This window comes from Aristolochia californica, unplaced genomic scaffold (genome assembly GCF_029961685.1).
Source record: "Aristolochia californica isolate CCGP_79_NKW_82.1479 unplaced genomic scaffold, dmAriCali1.0.hap1 SCAF_12, whole genome shotgun sequence".
In the NCBI taxonomy this organism is placed as follows: domain Eukaryota; kingdom Viridiplantae; phylum Streptophyta; class Magnoliopsida; order Piperales; family Aristolochiaceae; genus Aristolochia; species Aristolochia californica.
Genome location: NW_027181793.1, coordinates 3,166,083 through 3,189,291, shown reverse-complemented (window position 1 = coordinate 3,189,291; position 23,209 = coordinate 3,166,083). Strand labels below are relative to the sequence as shown.

General features: G+C 40.1%; 1 protein-coding gene across 1 annotated transcript; it reads right to left on the bottom strand.

Annotated features, from left to right (window-relative positions):
* Positions 1 to 23,209, bottom strand: LOC137945497 (ubinuclein-1-like). The gene is made up of 14 exons (XM_068791413.1): positions 22,962 to 23,209; positions 22,533 to 22,871; positions 17,118 to 17,204; positions 16,873 to 16,965; positions 16,643 to 16,719; positions 9,115 to 9,697; positions 3,276 to 3,375; positions 3,062 to 3,171; positions 2,862 to 2,948; positions 1,893 to 2,018; positions 1,583 to 1,723; positions 1,455 to 1,502; positions 837 to 938; positions 1 to 572 (listed from the first exon to the last, which is right to left on the bottom strand). The coding sequence occupies exons 2-14, from the start codon at positions 22,776 to 22,778 to the stop codon at positions 87 to 89; spliced, it is 2,286 nt and encodes a 761-aa protein (XP_068647514.1). The 5' UTR covers positions 22,779 to 22,871; positions 22,962 to 23,209; the 3' UTR covers positions 1 to 86.

The following is a 23,209-nucleotide window of genomic DNA, read 5'->3' as shown; positions in this document are numbered from 1 at the left end:
AACAGAACAAAGAAAATATCTTCTTTCAACTTTTTAATAGTAACTGATACAAGTAAGATATTGAACTGTACTTGAGCATCCAAACATCAGCTAGGCTGTTCACAACCTGGAATGCCCGTTGAAGGAAGACTCTGTTTTTGGTGGAGGGTAGCAGAGTGTTGTTTGTGGGATCTCTGCCTTTCCTTGTCCCGGTGCTGCGACGATAGCTTTGAATGATGACCATGCACTTCGACAAAGTCCGACTCAGGCTTTCTCTTTACTTTCTTTTTCACAACTCCTCCCTCAGTTATTTTAATTAACTCATCTGCAGATGTTATAGCACTTCCTCTAACCTTTTCTGGTCTTGGCCCCTCCGCGTAAGAGGCATGCAATGCCAGAATGGATGGTTTACTGGATGACAGAAATTGATTTGTGCGCATCGGACTGGAAATTGGTCTTTCAGTTGATGCAAAGACTTGCACACCAGAATCTTGGATAACTCGTGGTAGGGCATTCATACTGTTTTCTCCCCTGACAGTTGCTTCTAGTTTCACGGTTGAAGATACTCTTTTCCTCTTAATTTTCTCAGCATTCTGTACAAGGAAATGACACTGATGTGAAATGTGAAGCTGATAGACATACTAGCCAATCAATCTCAAAAGAAGGTCTCCTTTTCAAAAAGAAAACTTCCTCAATGCACAAAAGCTAACTGAGCTTTCAAATACTAACAGATTTTTATTTTTTTAAAATGGTAACTTACAAATACTAACATTGACAGACAAACTAACATACAAATAGAAAACAAAAAATATAATAAAATGTTTAGAAAAATGTGAGAGAGAGAGGTGTTATCATACCTTGTGTTGCATATAAAGTTGCTTCTTCCGTTCCCTTGCTCTATTGACAGCAATTTTAATTCCATTGCTGTCTATGGATCCATGGGGCCACAATTCTGCGAGCTGGATGGTGAAGGCAAACAGAATTGGCGTTAACCAGCTAAACCAAGAATATGAAGGACAACTAAATGAGAATTAAAAAAGCTCGGTTCAAGAAGCCAAGGAATGACATGGCATATATTCCAGCATAAGACACATCAAATGACATTAACAGGACAACTGACTGCGCAGGAAATTGCGCTTGATCAGAAAACCTGGTTCCCTCATTTTACAAGTCAAAGAAGAACGATCAATTTTTACGTTGAACCTTAACAGATTGGATAGCTATATTCATCTGATTTACAAAATCTTCGAGACTAACACAACACATGACAATGAGCAAGGCTTATCATCTCTGAACCAGCTCCACAAATTTATAAATTAAACGAGAAATTCTGTTACAGAGTCTTCTGCAAAAACTAAAACCAAATTTCTATTGACTAAAATTAAGCTCAAATAAACTTAATGTTTTGATATTTTGAAATTCCAGATACAAACTTTAAAATATTTGCACATGGAGAGAATTGTAACAATAGCTACCTCCACATATAGCTTCCTAGATTGTGGGCCTCGATCTTCATCCATCCCCTGGAGCATAAAAGTAATTATCAAGGCATAAATTTTAGAAATTCAAGCAAGACGAATACCTGATGCATGAAATATAGTACCTCTACATAGAGCTCATAGAGATAAAAAATCTTGTCTTCCATTGCCTCATCCATCCTATATCTTGCCAGTAAGGCTGCCTTTTCCTCAGAACCATGTACTTCCTGAAAATCTTCAGATGATCCATCCTGTTGCACGGCTGCCTGACAACAGAACCCATTTCAGTCATAGTTTTGAGCCGCAAATACATCCAATTGTCCTCACATGTAATAGCAAAAAATTAAGGCGTGCTTCTAGATGTCCATAGATGCGTGAAAAAAATTTAATATAATCAAGCATGACAAAAAATGATTAAATGCTCCCAAGGGATACCTTCGACCTAACAGTAGTGTTACGTGCTCGAATCATTTCAATTACTTCTTTCTTGACCTGTTGGAACATATCAGCTTTGTGTTGTTTTGCAGATAGACCTAGTTCAACCATCTCTTTCAAGTGCCTCTGTCATTGTCAAACAACTGCATTAGTATTTTCTGATAAAAGCAGTTCCCAAATTCAAATCCGATAAAGGCAATTCAATTAGCCATAGCCATTTGTTGATGTCTCCTGAAGTCAGGTCCAAGGTGAATGGTGTCCTTGGGTATCAAACGTAACTAAATCTCGAAAAGACAAAAAGAAATATTTTTCCAGAAGACAAACATTAGTATTCAACAAAAAGACAATATACAACTAGATTTGCCACTAATAATTGGTAGAGATTACTCTTCAAACATATAAAACTAAAAACAAAACATAAAAAATACTATAACCATGAAAATAGTATAAGCGATATTTTGCATCAAAGACCTGGACTTGGAGGAGAAACATAGCACTGGAAAAAATGACGAGTGAAGAAAAAAGTGAGATAATGAAAATAGCTGGGACTTTTACCCTAACAAATCTTCTATTATATTAAAGTTGTTCAAGACTACTTTAAAATTTTGAAGAAAAAAAAGTTGTTTGAGACTCCAACCAGTAGAGACCACCTTCTCAAAAAAATAAAACAAAAACCAAAATAAAAAATTTTAAAAAACAGAACCCACTGGTATTATTCCCCCATGCTCCTACTTTCAAATGTTAAAGGAGCCCTCTTCTTCCCTTCCTTGTAAAACTAATAAACTAATGTATACCAACCACTCACATTAATCCATGAAGCTCTCTCTCATTAGAGGTAAGCCCACATCTAAAAGAACTAAAAGCAAAGATCATGTTTATGCTGTTTCCAGTACTTTTTGGTCACTGTCTAATTTGAGGTTAGACTTGGAACTAGAATAGGAAGCACACCTGTGGCCCTGACCCTCCTACCTTTAATGTTTTAAGTTGCACCAAGTGACCAAGGATACCCATGAGGTGATTGATTAACTCATCTGAAATTCTTCCCTGGCTTGATTGCTGCAGCCACCACAGAAAGAGATTCAGTGCTTTGCAAAACATAAAAAATTGCTTGCCAAATCACGCATAACATGAAAAAATAAAATTAATAAAAAAAAACAAATTGCAGTTACCGCCAATCTAGCAACTTTGGCAAGCTTTTGTTTTATCTCTTGAGGCAATCTCTTTTTTATTCCCTGCGATGCAGCATCAACTTCCTGAACAGGTATAGCAGGTGGTCTCGCTGCAATGAACACATTTGATTGTTTTAGATATAAATCACTTTCCGTGGAATTTCTGCTGAGCGCATTTCATAAGATGATGAATCTTAAATGGTTTTTATCTTACATTCTGCAACTATCTTTTCCAAGTCTCGGATTGCCCGCTCAAGCATTGTGCCTTTAGGCCTAACACTAGAGCTTTCCTTGCCTGCCATGGATGATGATTTCTGAATGGATATCGAAAAATAATATTAGACGCCAAAAAGCATAGATAGAAAATGGGCCTCCACAATATAGTGTGATATGCTAAAGAATCAACTCAAATATGATAGTACAAAATAACAAACAAGACAGTACTGAGCCTGATATACTAAAACTACAATGCAGTTTGTTCAAGAAAATGTATCTCAAGGGCATTATCTGTAATGACCAGTTTATACTAATTTTTTTCTTTTTTTTTTTTTTTTTTTTTGAGAATGATTTGGAACTGAAACCAATTTATACTACTTGTCAGAACCTTATAGTTCAAGTTTCATCTAACCATGATACGTATTCTGTGAGTTATAAGAGTTTTTTTAAGTAGGGGCAATTTTGTCCAACTATGTAAAATTAAGTGAAAGGATAAAGAGGGCTCAAATTTTTTGAGCCCTCAACTCAACGCAGCATACTGCTGCTTCTCTTCCCTCTCTCTTCTTCTCAATTTTCCCTCTTTATTCTTCTTAAATCCTCTCAAGTTTATTACTTGTCATGGTATAAGAGCAGTAGAAGACAGTCTTGGGCAATATTTTTCTACAGATCTTAGTTCTATTCCCACACAAATCAACCCTATTGCAGGTTCATCAACCAATTTGTGACTAGTAGAATAAAGGTCAGATTTTCTCTTCTTTTCTTTCTGCCATAACCATTTGGTTGAGGGCTTCTACTGCTAATTGAGCAATTATCATGATTTACTGCCTTATTAAGGGCCCCTAACTGAAGCCCTAGCTTCATTCCTACCTATGAGACCTACCCAATGCCTACGTCATCTCTCTTCTGCCTGCGTCATCTTGTATGGTGTTGTTTGAATTGACTTTCCTCAAGATTAATCACTGAATTGAAGGTTGTGTGTACCATTGTTCATTCAATTGTGATTTGGGTGGTGATTTTGCCCTCATTTCGAATTGTGGGGCCCAGTTGACTTGTGCAGAGTGAAGTTGTATGCGGTAATTGATTCTTTGGATTAAAGAGTCCCAATTCAGATAGAATTGTAATCTATATGAAAGACTAAATGGCAGAATCCAGCAAACATGTTGTTGTCCATAACCTCTTGGGATTTCAGACAGTAAACACTCTCAGCCAATCTAGGTTACTTCAATTAAGTTGAATGGATCCAATTATGTGAATTGGTAAAGGTCTGTCCTAATATTTTTTATGATCAAAAGGATAGCTAAATATATCAGAGATGATCCTCCAACTCCTATAACTGAAGATTAGGGGCTGAAGACAACCAAGTTATGACTTAGTTGGTGAATAGCATGGAGTCACACTTTAGTGACCAGCTGTTGAGCAGTGAGATAGCCAAGGAAATATAGATTACATTGGCCTCTATTTTATCTCAGGAAAGAAGTTTGTCTCGCATTTATGAGTCATTGTGTTCGATATTTCAACATGTTGACGGGTGATCGATCAATCACTGATTATTTTATAGAGATGAGGGGTGTTCTACAGGAAATCAGCTCTTATCATCCCTTCAATATGAATGTAGATGATATTCAGGAAGAGAAAAATCAAATTCAGGTTGCCAGGTTTGTAGATAGACTGAGATCTGAATATGATACTATTAGGGTACAACTGTTAGTCAATAATGATATGACTACACAAGAGCAAGCTTTTAAAAGAGTTGTTCAAGCAGAAGGAGCAGTATCAAGTAAACCTGAGAAGGATACCAGACTTTCTGATGCAACCGTGCTCAACTTCCACCCATCACTCAGTATGTCCAAGGCTAGAGGCCATGGGAGCAGTAGTAGAAGTCAAGGTAGAGATTCCTCTACTCGATGCCATTGTTGAGGTGATAGAGGGGATCGGAAATGTAGTCATTGTGGTCGCACAAACCACTTCTCTAATAAGTGTTGGGAGAAATTTGGCAAGCCAGTGTGGGCAAACTCCACTCTGACAGTTAGAGACAAATTCATATTCGAGCCCTCAAGAGGAGATTCAGCAGTTACAATAGAGACTTGGTTAGTTGACCACCATAACTACTCCTACCAGTGAGCCCAATCCCTCTTCCTCAGCAAGTGCCACAAAGGCAAGCACAAGTTTTTCAGCCATGAACGTGTCATGTTCTCCTTCATGGATCCTCGATTGAAGAGCCTCTACCCACATGTCAAGTATGGCCTCCTTGCTTCAGTTTATTCATCCTTCACAGTCCTATCATCATGTTATTTTAACTGATGATTTACGTCCCCGATTCAGGGGAAAGCATGGAGTTTTGTTTTCTTTGTTCCAAACTTTCCTGTTAATCTCTTATCTCTATGTCACATAATTAAATCTATAAATTGCTCTATAACTGTTTCTCCTACTTCTTATGTCATCCAGGACTTACAGATGAAAAGGACAATTAGTTCCGAACATGAGAAAGGAGGGCTTTATTTGCTAGATTATGTACCTATACCCAAAAAGTTGCAGTATTTACAACTAAAGATTCTTCGTACCTTTTTTTTTTTTTTTTTTGAAAATGTGTGTATAGAAGATTCATCATACTTATGGCGCTTGTGTTTGGTATATCCATCACCAGTAAGCTTTTTTAGTCATTTCAGTCATTTCCATCTCAGCCATCTAATATTTCTTTTGATTGTGAATCTTGCCAACGGCAGAAACATCGTCAAACTAGTTTCCCCATTAGTTCTAGTTGTAGCTCCCGCATATTTGAACTGATACATTCTGATGTATCGGGTCCATGTCAAGTCCCTAGTCTATTTAGTTTTAAGTACATTGTTTCATTTATAGATGATTTTAGTGGGGCCCTTAGGTGTATTTCCTACAAGAGAAATCTGAAGTATTTGATGAATTTTTGAATTTTTGAATTTTTTCAATGAAATAAAGAATCAATTTAGTGTTTGTGTTCATACTCTTCACACTAATAATGGACTAGAGTTTCTTAATCACAGGTTTGCCGCATTCTGTGTTGAACATGGTATTATTCACTAGACTTCCTGCAAATATCCTCCCAAACAAAATGAGTTGTTGAACGCAAAAACAAAGACCTTCGTGAAGTAACTTGTACGTTACTACTCAATATAAATGTCCCTGTCTTTTGGGGGGATGCAATATAAACCTCTTCTTTCTTAATTAACCCCATGTCATTGTCTGTTTTGCAAGGACAAGTTCCTATACAAGAGTTAAAATCGTAGTGTAAGTTGTTTGATGTTCTTCCTCGTATCTCTGTGTCCACATGTTTTGTTCACTTACTTAGTAACATTACAGATGAATTATCTCCTCGATTTGTTAAATGTGTTTTTTGGGATATTCTCTTCACAAATAAAGGATGTCTTATAATCCAATTTGATGAAAAACACATGTTTGTTGATGTTACAATTTTTTGAGAATACACCTTAATTTGCCTCTTTTGTTGAGTCTCAGCAAATCCTTTGGTCCTTCTATAAATAATATTGTATCTATAGAAGTTATAGATGCACCACCCATAGGTTTTTCTCCACCCCTTCAGGTGTACAATAGGTAATCCCGTCGCCTATTACCAGCACCTGTGCCTCCAAACATTCTACCTCATGAGCCATCTTCTCAAGACAAGTCGTCTGCCTCTTGGCTTGCAAGTTCAGTTCCTTCTGATTTGGATTTGCCCATTAGGATTAGGAAAGGTAAAAGGTGTTGTACTACTCGTCCCATTTCACAATATGTTCCTCCTGATTTTTTGTCTCCATCCTATAAATCTTTTGCTATGTCCTTGTCTATGTCCACTATTCCTTGTTCAGTGCAAGATGTTATGGTTTCACCTAAGTGGCAATGAGCTATGGATAAAGAAATGAGTGTCTTATTATCTACGAGGACATGAAGTCACTGTGATCCACCTTCAGGGGCAGCTATTGTGAAGTGTCATTGTGTGTACACCATTAAATATGAAATTATTGATTGGTACAAAGCCAGATTAGTGGCCAAAGGATATACACAAATCTTTGGTGTTGATGATCTAAAACATTTTCTCCTATTGCTAGATTCACATTTGATTTCTATGGCAGTGAATAAAAGAAGGCCAGTCTTCGAACTGGATATAAAAAATGCCTTCATGTATGATGAGTTAAAGGAGGAGGTGCATATGGAGTAACCTCATGTGTATGCTGCTTTGGGGGGAGATACGGAAAGTGTATCGGTTAAATAACACAATTTTTGGACTAAAATAAAGGTCAATAGCATGGTTTGAAAATTCAGCACTGTGGTAATGCAGTTTGGGTTCTATAGAAGTCATTGTGATCATTCTATGTTTTTGCTCAAAAGGAAGACTGGTGTGGTAGTTTTGCTTGTGTATGTTGATGGCATTGTCTTATCTAGGAATGATTTTGAAGGGATTGAGCAAGTCAAAACACATTTGGCCACACACTTTTTCAAACAAAGGATTTAGAACAATTGAAGTATTTCCTTGGTATTGAAGTGGCTCGCAATAAGCAAGGTATCGCTCTTTCTCAAAGAAAATATATGTTAGATATGTTGCAAGAGTGTAGTCTCTTGGGTGCAAGACTAGTGGATAACCCCATGGAAATCAATGCAATTCATGATTTTCAGTCCTGTACTTAAGAACAAGACACTCTATAAACGCCTAATGGGTAAATTGATTTATGCTGCAATTACTAGGCCCAATATATCATTTGTAGTGGCAATTGCGAGTTAATTTATGGAAAACCCACGGTATATACACTTGGAGGCCGCTCGGAGGATTTTAAAATATTTGAAAGGTGCCCCCTTGGGAAAGGTCTATTTTATACACGGAATGATAAAATTTGATGTATTGGGATATTGATGCAAACTATGCTGGATGCAAGATGGATAGAACATCCACCTCTAGTTACTATTGTTTTATTGGGGGTAACTTAGTGAGTTGGAAGAGTAGACTGTAGCAGCTAGATCAAGTGTCGTGTCCAGGTATAGGGCAATGGCTCACACAATTAGGGAACTTATGTAGGTGAAGTTGATTCTTGTAAAGTTGGATTTCATATTCCAGAGCTCATGGTTATGATGTGTGACAATCCAACTGCTATTTTCATAGCAAGTAATTCAATTTTCCACGAGAGAACCGAACACAGAGAAGTCGATTGTTATTTTATTAGAGATACAATTATGCAAGGAAAAGTGGTTACTCCATATTTGAAACCATCATACCAACTTGGTGATGTGTTTACAAAACCTCTTAGAAGGCATGAACATTTGGTGTTTTGAGACAAGCTGGGATTGTTTGATATTTCTCAAGCTTGAGGGGGGGTGTTAAAATACCAATACAAGGATATTTGGGTCATTTCAAAATCACATAATGGTCTCATCAGAATACAGCATGATAGGCTACTTGGCAGAACCTTCTAGCTCAAGTTTCATCTAATTCTGATATGCGTTCTACGAGTTATAAGAGTTTTTTGTAAGTAGGAGCAATTTTAACCAACTATGTAAAATTTATTTAAGTGAAAGGGTAAGAGGGCTCGAATTTTTGAGCCCTTAACGCAGCATACTGCTGCTTCTCTTCCCTCTCTCTTCTTCTCAATTTTCCCTCTTTTTTCTTCTTAAACCCTCTCAAGTTTGTTACATTTCATAACTCAAGTTAGATCATCAAGTTCATCATGCTTTACATGATAAGGCATGAGGCAAGAATATTCATTTAGCAATAGGGGTCAGTATAGCAGATGTAAATACAGATAAGCTTATGTTTTCTTTTTTATTTAAGAGAAAGAAAACTATGGTGGTATTTCTTGGGAATGAGCGAAACCTACCATCAAATTCATTGAATACTTGCTTCCAGAAGAGTTCGAGTCTGGCAGGTCATTGCTCCCATTTTTTTCCCTATGACGAACTTTGGTGGATATTTCTGTCCCATTTGAATCATTCAGGAACTTTCTGGAGTGAGTTTCCATGGAAATAGCATCTGAATATTCACTGTGTTTTTTTGACCTACTAGCCCCCTCCCTAGGTTGCATTATTCCACTCTTCTGCCTTTTCACCTCCTTTGCTTCCATGGGATACAAAGACGCATCCCTATTCATCATTTTCAGAGATGAATGCTCATATTTAGTAGGAGACTCAGCTGTTTTCTTTTGGTTGGGTCCTTCATGAGCATTTGACTGAGTCTGCAAAGACTTTGATTCTTGGTAATGTTCACTGGAGGGAGTAACTGAAATTGGAGGACCAGATGATTTAGATGCTGCTAGTGCAGCATTCCTGGCAGCAGCTTTCATCCGTACATTACCCGCTTTTACATGTTTAGTTGGTAATTGTTCACCATCTTCACCACGAGACTTTACATCCTTCCTTCTCCGTTTCTTTGGTTCTTGATTATCTGAAGCAGTAGGTTTGTTTCTGACAATGAACAAATGCATACATTAAAACCAAAGAAATAGTAGACAGCAACATCGACTATATTTCTCCAGTGACACGCAAGTAACTAATGCACCAGCCCATCTTTAACTGCATTGACTTGAGACGGGCTACCTATCTTCCCAGCTGACAGTGCTTGGCCAATGCCATCAAATTTTCAAGAGAGCAGAAAAAAAAAAACTATAGATCAGTTTTACAAGGGAATAAAAAAAGCTCAATCAGTCCACAGAAAATGATACCTGCGCAGTAAGAAAGCAAGAGTAAAAACTAAAGAAGAAAGAAGATCCCACTGCGACACATATTATGAAAATAATACCATTTTCATGCACATGAAAAGAAGTGATCTTGGTGTCAAATAGCAACATCTTTCAATGAGATAATAACTGCGGTAAAACATGCTTAGACCCCTTTTTTTTTAAATGTGAAGCAGGTGGATACAGCTTGTTTACCCTATGCATGGACCTCATAACTAACCAAAATTTCAGTTGTACAACCTTGAATATCGCATGAGAAGCTTTCAAACATCAGCAAGCAACGACAAAGATACAAAACAAATTCACCTTCAATATAATAATGATAACCAATTTGGAAAATGTCATGTTCAAATCTAGTCCTGTATCCATTTTAAAAGAGGGGAGGGGGGCGATTATGATCTCTATTTGTCTTGAAAATATTAAATAAGAATAGAAATAACTTAAATTTAAATATGTTTAATCAGAGATTTCAACAAAATCAAAACAAGAAAGAAATCAGAATCAGAGTCAGTAATTTCAATTAAAAAAAAAACCTCTTTTTAGTCATTGTGCCAAACATGGGAAACAATAGTTAAATGCTGCAAGGTCGTCCCACCTCATGGAGGAACTTCAAGCTGAACGTCACAGATATTTATTTATTTTTTGAAAAAAACGTCATAGATATGATAATGAGACGTGGCAGCAAATGATGAATTTGGCGCTCCTCATGGGAGTTATCTACAGTGGTCAGCTGCCAGGGGACAGTACCACTCTGGGAGTCCAGAAAAGAGTTAACAAATGATTTTGTTATCTTGGAAAATCAGAGGAATTGATGCTGACCGGAAGCTCAGAGTGATATATCACTTCTTCTCTCAGTTTAAGCCCTCAATAGTGATTCTCCAAGAGACTAAATGTTAGGAAATGATTGATGCCACTGCCAAGGAACTTTGGATCTGCCCTTCGATCAAGTGGGTAGCGGTTAACACCATTGGGCACTCCGGTGTCATCTTTGTCACCTAGGACTCAACCTTGATGCTCTCAACATTATGAAGGGTCGTTTCTCATTGGGCATTTTATCTCTGGGATCACACCTCTGGCAAAATGTGGTGCTTGGTTGGAGTCTATGGCCCGACGAGATATCGGGAGAGACGATTTTTCTGGGAAGAGCTCTCGGAGCTAAAACAGTCAAAGAGGTTCCCCTGGATATTCGCGGGTGATTTCAATGCTCTCCGCTACTACGATGAGAAGAAGCCTCCGGCTACCCACATTTTTGCCTCGATGTGAGGCTTTTTGGACTTCATTGGCGGGTGTGATCTGGATGAGATCTCACTTTCGGGGAAAAACTATACCTGGTCAAACAGCCAACAGCAACCATTCTCTCAAAGCTGGACCGCTTTCTGGCCTGTCCAGATTGGTTGCAACTTTTTGGAAACGTCACTGGCAAGGTGTTCAATAAGGTGGAATTGGATCACTGGCCTATCATAATATCCACCACTTTCGAAAAATGGGGGCTTGCTCCTTTCTGTTTTAAAAAACTCATGGCTACTTGAGAAAAACTTCGACTCTCTTATAAGTGGGTGGTGGTCTGAGGGTCCAAATCATGGTAGAAGGGAGTTGGCTTTCCCTTTAAAGTTGTGTTTCTTAAAAGGAAAAATAAAGGAATGGGCCTCAAGTCGTTGTGCCTCAGATAACAGTCCTGGACTCGGTGGAGGAACAAAGGTACCTATCCCCTGTTGAGTTTTCTTCTCGAATTTCTCTGAATACCAATTTCAATGCAATTTTACATCAAGAGAGGATTCGATGGAAGCAAAGAGCTCAATTTAAATGGCTGAAGAAAGGTGATGTTAATACTAAGTTTTTTCATGTCATCGCATCAGCAAGAAGGAGATCCAACCGAATTACCTCATTATGCATTAATAATGAGGTAACGTCGTGTTGGACCTCAATCACTAATGTGTTGATTCATGTTTTCATAAATTTATATTCGGAGGAGTGCTCAACTCGGCCAAAAGTTCAACACATTAGTTTTTCTCGTCTTTCTCCAGCAACTGCTTCCCTATTAGAGTCCCCTTTTTCTTCTGGAGAAATCGAGCGTGCGGTATTAGGTATGGAGAGTGATAGGGCCCTGGGCCCAAATGGCTTCAACGGGGACTTTTTCAAAACGTTTTGGTCAAGCCTCAAGGAGGATATCACTGCAATGATACATGGTTTCTTCAAGAATGGCATCACCTTCCACAGCATCGGGGCTTCCTTCATCACTTCGGTTCCGAAGAAGTCCAGTGTTGAGAAACCTGAAGATTTTCGGCCTATTATTCTCGTTACAAGTGCATACAAAATCATTGCTAGAATTCTGGCTCATCGGCTAAAGGCTTTTCTCTTGACCGTCATTCACCATAGGCAAGGCACTTTCCTCAAGAGAAGAGAAGTTCTAGACTCCACAATGGCAGCTCATGAGCTTATCGATCACTTTAGCCGCATCAAGTATCCGAGAATTGCCCTCAAGCTTGATCTGGAAGAAGTGTTCGACCGAGGAAATTGGATACTTCTAGACGAGCTAATGGAGTGAATGGGTTTCGGCGCAAAATGGAGATTTTGCATCAGAAGTTGTGTGGGCCTGGCTTCATACTCACTCATTCTCAATGGCTCGGTTTGCGGGTATTTCAAAGGAACCAGAGGGATTAGACAAGGTGACCCACTCTCCCCGCTTCTTTTCAACATTGTGGAATTCCTCTCCTCTATGTTCTACTCAGCTGTTGACCTAGGGTGGTTGTCCCCTACTAGTCACCTGCAGGCTTTTAATATCCCCACTCTCCAATATGCAGAAGATACCATCATTTTCGCGATCGGAAATATGGAAGGAGCTAGAAGGATTAAAGCGGTTTTGGGGCTCTTTGAATTAGCTTCGGGACAGAAAGTTAATTGGGAAAAAACATCTCTCATGGGTTTCAACTTTAGCACTAAGCTCCTAGCTGATATGGCAAGTCTTTTTGGATGTACCACATCTAACATCCCGACCACTTACCTTGGGCTCCTCCTCTTCAACTGTCGCATAAATCAAAGTCTTTGGAAACCTGCCTTGCTACCTGGAAGGGCCGATTTCTCAGCAAGGCAAGAAGGCTCATTCTCCTAAAGTCTTGTATTGCAGGCATCCCAAACTATGCTTTGTCCTTTATGCCTTGCCCTGCATCCATCTGTAAAGCCATGTATAAGTTTAAAAGAAGATTTCTCTGGAGGAGATTTAGCAATACCTTTAAATATCATTTGGTCAGATGGGAGGAGGTTTGTTTGCCAAAGTGAATGGGAGGATTGGGGATTCGGAAATCGAAGGAAATGAACCAAGCTTTGCTCTTAAAATTGATTTGGAAGTCCAACACCATTTCTTCCAATCTTTGGAAGGAAATGGTAATTGATAAGCTCGGTTGTCCTTCTCTGTGGTGGACTTCAGGACGTAACAAAAGATGTCTATCGCCAATCTGGAGATCATTATATCTGCTTCTTCCTACTTTTACCTCGGCCATCAAATTCTACATTGGAAACAGTAGATCCTTAAAATTCTGGGAGGATTGGTGAGCAAGGATAGGAACCTTTACAGACCTCGTTCAGGAATATTTTTCTCCTCTCATCACAAAGAGAGATATTAGTAACTGATGCTTTCGAGGGGGGAGGTTTGAGCCTGCACACCCGAAGAGGTCTTTCTGATACTGAGGCATTGGAGGCAATCGGTTGATGAAATCTTTACAATCCTTTAGCCTGAGATCTTCAGCAGTAGATAAGCTCATTTGGTTTCTGACAAAAGCGGTATCTTCTCTATGACCTCCGCTTACGTATACTCAAAGGGAACATGAGATACATTTTGCATGGCGCCTTTGTGCCCCTCCAAAGTTAAAATTCTTCATATGGAACGCCTACCAAAGTAATATCCTCATGGCAGATGTGCTTAGACAGAGTGGCCACCCTTCTATTGATCCCTTTTGCCCTTTCTGAAATAAAGAAGCCGAAACCACCAGCCATATCCAGATCCACTGTTCTTTTGCGTGGATAGTGTGGACTTCCATCCTTTGTAAGATAGGGCTGCAATTCTATATGTCGGTGGATCTGATCGCCTTCAGCAAATCGCTCGTTGGTATTCCCCTTCCCAAGCTGGAAAAGTTGATGCCCTCTGTCTGTGCTGGTTTTATTCCGTGGGGACTCTGGAATGAACCCAACTGCAAGAGTTTTGATGCTAAATGTGAATCCGCAGTGAGAGTTGTTGATTGTGTATCGGGCCAAATCTCCGCTTGGCTTCTTACTAAGAAGGCCTTCACCTCCTTTGTTAGTTCCTCTATCCGAGATAATTGGAGCAACTTGGCAAGGATGCGGATTGGCGCCATGGTCCCGGTCATACAAGCATGGACCCCTCCGGAGCCTGGTTTCTTCAAGTTGAATTTTGATGGTTCTTCTCTTGATAATCCCAGGATTGCTGGCATTGGGAGAGTTATCTTGGATCCTCCGGTAATTAGTGTTTCTCTTATGCTGGCCTGTTAGGTATTTCTGACTCAACATCAGCTGAGCTTCATGGCCTTCTCAATGAGCTTAGTATTTTTAGAGATAATTGTAGTGGCCCTCTTCACATTGAAGGAGACTCAGAGGTGGTTATTGAATGGTGCATCCCTCCCCCCTCCCCCCCCCCCCTGTGGCACCATTGGGACACTTTTCGGGATATTCTAGAACTTGTCGTTCAATTTTCTTGTATTTGGTCTCACATTCTGAGATCTGCTAATTTGGCATCTGATGTGCTTGCCAAGCAGGGAGAGCATCCCTTCAATCTCTTATTGTTAGGGTTTTGCTCCCTTGACCTCTATATTTTCTCTCTCTGTTAATATATACATCATTTTCAAAAAAAAAAAAAGCCAAATGCTGCAAGCACATGGTCAACAACATAAGGTTCACAGCCTCCTATGATTAACTAGACTTCATAAACTATAGGAACTCTAATAGTCACAAACAAGAACATAATTTTTTGTTTAATTGCCTGCATACCCCTGAATTACAGCATAAATGCGTACATACCCCTAGGTTTTAAACTTTTACTTGGCTACCCTTTTAATATCAGTAAAATTACCCATGTACCTTTTTTTTTTTAAATAATGTTGAAATTTATTAAGAGAAACCTCAAATGAGCAGATTACAAGGGGGCAGCCTTGGCTGATCTAGGAAATACGTTCCAACTACAATGAATGGATGACACAATGTCGGCAATACAATCAGTGATAGACCAGTGACGCCAAGGGGAGGAGCTATCTTTTGAACACCAGCTAATGACAATATTTGAGTCTCCTTCAATAAGTAGCTAGCCATGGAGACGCTCTTTGAAAATTCGGAGTCCAAATAAAAGAGCACTCACTTTAGCAGTATTTGAATCAGCAATGACCACCAGCCCAGCATAGGATAGAATAGGGTCTCCACTACTATCTCTGAAAACACCACCTACTCCAACCGGCCCAGGACAGCCTAAAGCATTGCCATCAAAATTGAGTTTGATGCAGTCACAAGGGGGAGGATCCCAGGTGGCCATAACCTGAGTCCTACAGGGGCCCACCATACACGTGATCAAATCCCAATTTTCCCGAAGGGAGACACCCAATAGAGAGGCAAACTTTTTTCTGGTATGTAACCTGCTCGAGATAAGGCCCACTGCATGAGAAGCCAAATTTTCCAGGGTGCTAGCCTTGGAATTGAATCTCCGGTTGTTTCGCTTTAGCCATAGGCACCAAGGGACATGCCAAGAGAATAAACTTGCCTAACTGCATCATCACGTCTTTGGCCGGCGTCAGAGGTGGTTGTAGTTGTAGCGGGGGGGGGGGGGGGTTGTTCGTCACTAGCCGTGGGGATAGTGACCGTTGGGGGGGCTCTCTCTCGTTCAGTCATTATGAGTGTTAATCGGCGCATGTTAGCGATTTTGAAATCGCACGGAGCACGATACGATGTGAAAAGGTCAACTGATTATGTGACAGTTTTACCTTTATTGTTAGATTCCATCAGGTAACTCAAATATTTTTGTATATGAAAAGAAAAAATTATCCCAACTGAAAATTCTTAAGACTTGGTGGGCCAGCTAAGTGAGACCCACCTAAAATAAACAAGAAGCGGACTCCCTCCCTTCCTGACTCTAATTGCCATCAGGTAGGAGCAAGGAGGGAGGAAGCTCCAGCTGACAGCAATGAACGGCTTCCATGCCATTCTTCCCATGCAATGGCAAATGACTGCATGCACAGTGCAAGAGGAAGTGAGGAATGAAAGGCTACCTGCCCCTTCCCCGTCAGTTGTTTTACATGCGAAGCTGGCCCGTGGAGCTCTAAAATTCCAGGATGTGGGGAATAATGTCATTTAACACAAAAATTTCAGTTACCTGATGGAATATAATAGCAAAAGCACATAGATAATTTTATAGATGTTGCAAGCTCAATTTTTTTCTCTTGTTAATATAATACATCTTTATCAAAAAAAAAAAAAAAGATGTTGCTAGCTCCTATAACAATTAAAATAACTTTCTAAAAAACATTAAAATAAAATCCAAGGGTATGTAGACGTTTATGCCATATTTTAGGCAATTACCCTTTCCTTGACACACACAGAAAAGAGATTAAAAGTACTTCCAAACTCGAGACATAAATTTTAAACGAAAACTCAAAAGAAGGAAAAAGGTTTAACTTACATTCTCTCTAACTTCCCCCTGTTAACAAAGAAGCCACTGTGCTTGGTCTCTGCCTTGTCAACTTCAAAGTACTCATCCTGCAAACCAGCAAAAGAACTTCTCATATCCATAATAGCAGAGTCCAGAAAAAGCCCAAAATAAAAGCTATTCTGTACAATTATAGCATATGCTAACATTCTCGTACTAATGAACAAAGACCACAAACAAAAATGAGAATAGAAATAACTAACTAGTTCAGCATCGTCAATAAAGGAATCTTCTGTATCATACTCATCATCATCAGGGACTTTATCAAGTTCTTCATCATCACTACTATGCTGACCCTGAAACACATAAGTGAGAGCTTAATAGAAATTTATCTGGAAAAATTAGGTTGATCTCCAAATATAGAGACTCAATAGACAATTCAATAAATACTAGTCAAACTATTGTCTGCATAAAAGTAAACATTTATTACAATCATAACACCCCTGACCATGTAGAGACGTTCAATTTTTTCAATGACAGCACTGAAACGATTTGAGGGAGGTTCATCTTTTCCTTCATTCTCTGCTGATTGATTCTGTAAAAGTAGAATACGGAGATTGATTAATCTGAGGAAAATGACACAAGGCATGCATTTATATTGCATTAATAGATTAAACAGAAACCAAGCATTTATGATCATATCAGTAAAATATGATAAGAAGATGTGTACGCAAAGGAAGAGACAAGAACATGCATTTGCACTTAGAGGCTAAATTTAATATCCAGCCACTGTTAGGATATTTCCTTAGTTGACCACTTCAATCTCAAGATTAGTGCAATGTGGGGGGTGTAACAGATTCAAGTATCCAAAACATGTTAGTCAATCCAATCTACACACTCCAAAAATGCAGGAACAATTTTCTACTCCCCCTCTTGCCACCTACCTTGATCTAATCCAAATCATATCAGAGACCTGGATTAGAAATCAATGACATTGTAAGCAAGTTGAAGTGAACATGTGGATTTTGTGGCATTGCAGAAATGCAAGATGATACTTATTTTTTTGCTGCATTACACAACAGAAAATTAAAGTAAAGATAGGACTCCAAAGACATAGGAGCAAATAACTCAGAAATACATGGGAAATGGTTTTCTATGGGTAGTTAAAAGCCAGCTTCTTCATGCATGTAAACATCGGACACCTTAAAAAATGCATTTGAGCAAAAGCAAAAGTTGATACATGTGAGAATCAGGAAGCTTCAAAAAATGGCGAAAAGAGCTGGTGAGAGCAGGAGACAAGGACTGGCAACGAGTGACAAAGATGTGATGAGTGCGGGCAAGCAATGGTGACGAGCAAACTCGAAGGAGGTAACAAGCGGAAATGGAGAAGAACGAAAAAAAAATGAATTTACATAATGATCATCTATTGTCTGAAGGACGACGAAACGATGAAGGTAACAGACAACAGCGAAAAAGGAAAAGGAGAAGAACAGTGCCTACACTCAAGATCCGATGAGGAGGAAAACTAGAGAAAACGGAAAGGAAAAAGGATAGTTGTTGAAACTAAGGGAAATGAACAACAACAATCAGCCCAAACCCCTCCTGATTCTGACTTGGACTGTCGTCCATAGCAAATCTTCCCAGAAAATGATCCCAGCCGTGATGGCTGCTTCCAACTCTAGAGAGCTATTCTGTGTCAAACAATATTCCTTCCACATCTCCTTACCCTCTAATAGATCTGGACAACTGATAACAACCACCACACCACTGGCGACACGCGCTTCTTCATCTCAATCCCACTGCAGGCTAGTGAATCTTTCATTCATCTATTTGACAAAGAAACCATGGAGTCATCGTCGAATAGAGTAACCAAAGAAATGAGTGAAAGCGCGATTGCAAGCTGAGCGCAACCGAACGTGAAGGGGTGGCCCCCACCAGCCACCGACCCCACCTTGTCGGCCGTCGTATCGTCGGCAGCCCCACCGTCGTCAAATATGATGCCGGCCACCATCACTCCTAGTGACTTCTAGAAACAGGAAGGTCGTCACTTCTAGCAGCAGCCAGAGCTTTGGCCGACGATCAGAAACCTCCGACATCCCCGTCGGCGAGTACCAAAAGTCCCCGACGGAAGAGAACAACTCAGCTTGGACAATTGTTTCCCGGCGAAGGCGACAACAGATCTTTTTCCGCTTCTCCTATGGAAAAAATACGGTGATTGTCGAGAGAGTCAACTGCATCTCCGGTTCGGTCGTCCCCATCAGTTCGAAGAGCGGATCTAAACTATCTTTTGTTTCCTTGTTTCTAGTGACCATCTGGGCCTTCGTTCACCAGTTTGTGCGCATCACCAGTGTGGAAAAGGATGAGTCATGCGAGCTCTGGTCGGATAACTCCGTCTTCTTCTTCACGGTGACCACATTCAGTGGCCGCCGGGAATGCCGGATTAGCCAACATTGGGATAGCTCTATTTTGGCCCGACTCTTCATCCCAAAACGCACGAACGGCAGATTCAGATGGAGCAAGCTGACCTTACGGTGCTTCACTCCGTCCTCGGTGAGCGAGCCGCACCTACTCCCCCTCCCACCAAACACCCAAAAAAATGCCCATAAATTATCTGCCTACCTTCAAATCTCCTTCGCGGCGGGCGTCTTGTGCTAGCGCGCTCGGTTGTCATCAGTATTAGTCCCAAAATTGAAAAATCCATCATCTTGCAATGGCTGGGCATTGAATTAAACCTCCCATATACCCCAAAATTTCTTACGTGAGCTCCCAAACCTGGCTCGTTTACTTTTGCACCCAACCGGACACAAGGGGCGTTAATTAGGCTCCAAAACTTAACATATGGCCCCACCCGGTATCGACAACGCAACCTCTTCTTGGATGAGTTGATCGATGTTTTCATGCATTGGCCTCAAGCATGGTTCATCACTGGCGACTTCAATGTAATTCGATACTACAATGACAAGTCACCGCCTTGTAACGGCATCACAACATCCATGAGAAGGTTTGTTGACTTCATAGACAGATGCGATTTGGAGGAGATCACTCTCACTGGAAAGAACTTCACTTAGTCAAATGGCTAATCTCATCGGCCGATCCTATCCAAATTAGGCAGATTCTTTGCCAATGGTGATTGGCTGCAAATTCATCATCAGACCACTAGTAGGATCCTCAATAGGGTCTATTCCAAACACTGGTCCATCCTTCTCGACACCAAGCTAGGCATTGGGGGCCAAAACCCTTCAAACTTGAGAATTCTTGGCTCCAACTTTCAGACTTTGAACAATTTGTTGGAGATCTTTAGCCAAACCTTCCCACTCTAGATATCTCGGGTTGGAACCTCCCCTTGAAGCTCAAATCTTTGAAACCCCATCTAAAATCAGAGGCCTCAAATCACCAAGCCTCTGCTAACATTGAGAAAACCTCCCTTCTTGCCAAAATTGTTGCTCATGATTCTGAGGAAGAGGCTAGCCCCCTCTTCCCACATGAGTTCACCGAAAGAATCACTCTCCAATCCCACTATCAAGACCTCTCCCACTCTGATCAAATTTGGTGAAAACAAAGAGCTCGTTTCAAGTGGCTTTCCAAGGGTGATACAAATACCAAGTTTTTCCACAATGCAAGAAGAAGAGTTAACCGAATCAATTCCCTTTGCCTCGATGGGGTTGTGACCTCGGACAGATCATCCATTACTAATGCTTTTAAAAGTTTTTTATTTTTTATTTTATTTTTCTTGCATATCTTTATATAGAGGAATGTTCCTCTAGACCAAAACTCCAACATGTTCACCTCTCCCAAATCCCCCCCCTCGATGGCCACTCAATTGGAGTTTTTTTCTTAAAGAAAGAAATTGAGAGAGCCACCCGGAGCCTTGTTGTTGATCGTGCCCCGTGCCTCGAAAGATTCAATGGAGACTTCTATAGTCGGTGTTGGTCAATCCTATATGAAGACATCTTTGTATGGTTCACTCTTTCTACCACTGAGGTATTATTTTCAAAAGCATGGGCGCCGCCCTAATCACCTTTGTTCCAAAGAGCAATTTTGTTGAAAATCCAAGGGACTACCGCCCCATTAGCCTCATCCCTAGCACCTACAAAATCCTCGCCCGCCTCCTTGCTCATTGTCTCAAGGCAGCCCTACCGATGGTCTTCCACCTAGGAAGTGTGCTTTCATTCAAGGACACAACATCCTTAACTAGACCATGGCCACTCACAAAATCATGGACCATTTCAAGAAGGCCAATCATCCTTGTTTTGTTCTCAAATTGGACTTGGAGAAAGCATTCAATCGAGTGAACTTGTCCCTTCTCGACGACCTACTTGGCAAGATGGGATTCGGATCTAGATGGCGGTTTTGGATACATAACTACGTCTTGTTTGCATCATATTCACTTCAGAACGGCACGGTGGTAGGATACTTCAGGGGCTCTGGAGTTTGTCAAGGAGACCCACCCTCACCCCTTTTATTCTATATCATCTCTGAATTTCAAGACTCATATACACTGCTAGGGATTCAGGGTAGCTGCAACCTACATCCCACCCCCACCAAAATTTGACATCCCTTTGTTTCAATTTGCCGATGGCACAATTATCTTTGGTATCGGTACTTAGATGAAGTGAACCGTCTTAAGGCCCTCATTGGCCTCTTCAAGAGTACATCTAGTCAGAGAGTTAATTGGCAAAAGACCTACATCATTGGCTACCACACCGAGAACCCACAGATGGCCTTAATGGTGTCCTGGTTTGGTTGCAAGATCGGCACGCTCCCTATGACTCACCTGGGCTTCCCTCTCTTTGACCGACACCCACATAAGCATTTCTTTTTTTTTTTTTTTTTGAGAAAAAAGGTGTGAATGTATTACTAGAAGAAAAAGTACAAATACATACCTTCCACTAATGTCAATGCAGACCCAAATTAAAGCTACAGAGGTCCATTCAGAAAATGTGAAATCTCAAACTTCACACCAAGGAAGATGTGAACACATGCTCTCATGTAGAAGTGCACAAGGATAATAAAGCTACTCAACAACAGGACATAAACAACACGCCCAAACAAGGACAGAAACAGAGAAACAAGTACATAAAGTCAAGAGTTAGTGACAAAATTACTAGGAACATGGAAAACAGTTAGCAGGTTTTAGCTTGTCATAGGGTTTCAGATAAAAGTAATATGTATGATAAAGTGTGAACTGGTGTTTTAATATGTACAATTAGAGATATCAACTCAATATACTGAATCAACCAAGATGATCACCCATACCTTTTTCTTTTTTATTTTTTAAATGGCAACGATCCATACATTAGTTATATAAAAAATGTGCAACACAAGTGGCATTGCCAGAACGAAAAATCCTTCATGAACCGCCTAATAGACATGTATAACAATGAACAAACAAGTAAACGTTTGTGCCTCTTTTCTACCTGGAGAGCTAGGTGAAACAGAAATGAAGTTCAAACTGAAATAAAAGGAGTTGTTTTCTTCCTTTCTTCAACATGCTCTTCACAATCTCCTTTGACATAGATGCTATATTCAAAGTTCTTTCCCCTACTTCCTAGACAAAAAGTTCAAACATTTATTTTTAAAACTTAAAGGCAAACATTTCGATTTCTCAAAAATGCAATTAAGTTCAATAGAGTAGAACAAAGAACAGTAGTATACAGAAACATTATTATCAAAATGTCTGACAGTCACTTAAACCAAGTTCTCCTCATTCCAACTACCAAACAGAAATTTGCAGCACGAGACAAAAAAATCAGGCTACCATGCACCCCGTTGTACTAACTTCTAAAAATTCCAATCCTAGAATTCCATTAGCAACTCGTCAAAGAAGAGGAAAGCAGATTAGCTAGTAAATTGGGCTAAAATTAACAGTGGAAAACCTTGCAAGAGAACAATTAAAAGAATTAAAATAAAATAAAAAGAATACCGTCGCCCTCGGAGCAATTCGAGACTCAAGAGAAGGGCGTGCGCCAGACGGAGCCTCAGTTGAAATAGGAGGGAGGTTCGCCTTGTTGGAGTCCCGGATCAGTTTCTTCCAAGAAACTATAGTAGTCTCTCCGGGTCGGAGCTCCACGGTAAATCTCTGACGTTGATTAATCGTCCCCGGCACGATAGAAGGAAGCGGAGGAGGGTTAGGGTTAGAAACCCTAGAAGCTGACATCTCGTCTTCCATCGAGAAAAGGGTTGCTGAATCTTCTCCCCTTTACTAACCTCGTAACGAAACAAAGATTGCTGCCATGTGTTCGTCAGGTGTCTGACGAAATGACTGAGAGATATGGATAGAGAAAGAAATTACCAATTTTGTCAGTACAAAGAAACAATCATTGGGCTACTTCCTGTACCCCCCTCTTTCTACCTTCTGTTTCGGCCAGGGCGGGATGTAAACCCCTCTTGCCTCTCTCTGCCGGTTACCTTGATCAAACTATCTTGTTTGGACGCTTGAGAATGGAATTCTGATCAGCATAGCTCGCGAGAGTTGAGAGCTTTCTGTAGCTCGCTCCCCTATCCCTACACATGAAAATCTACTGAAGATAGCCAAACCAAAGATTTAATCTCAGATGGGTCATTCAATCTTGGGAGGCAAATAGGAAGCAACAAGTAGAA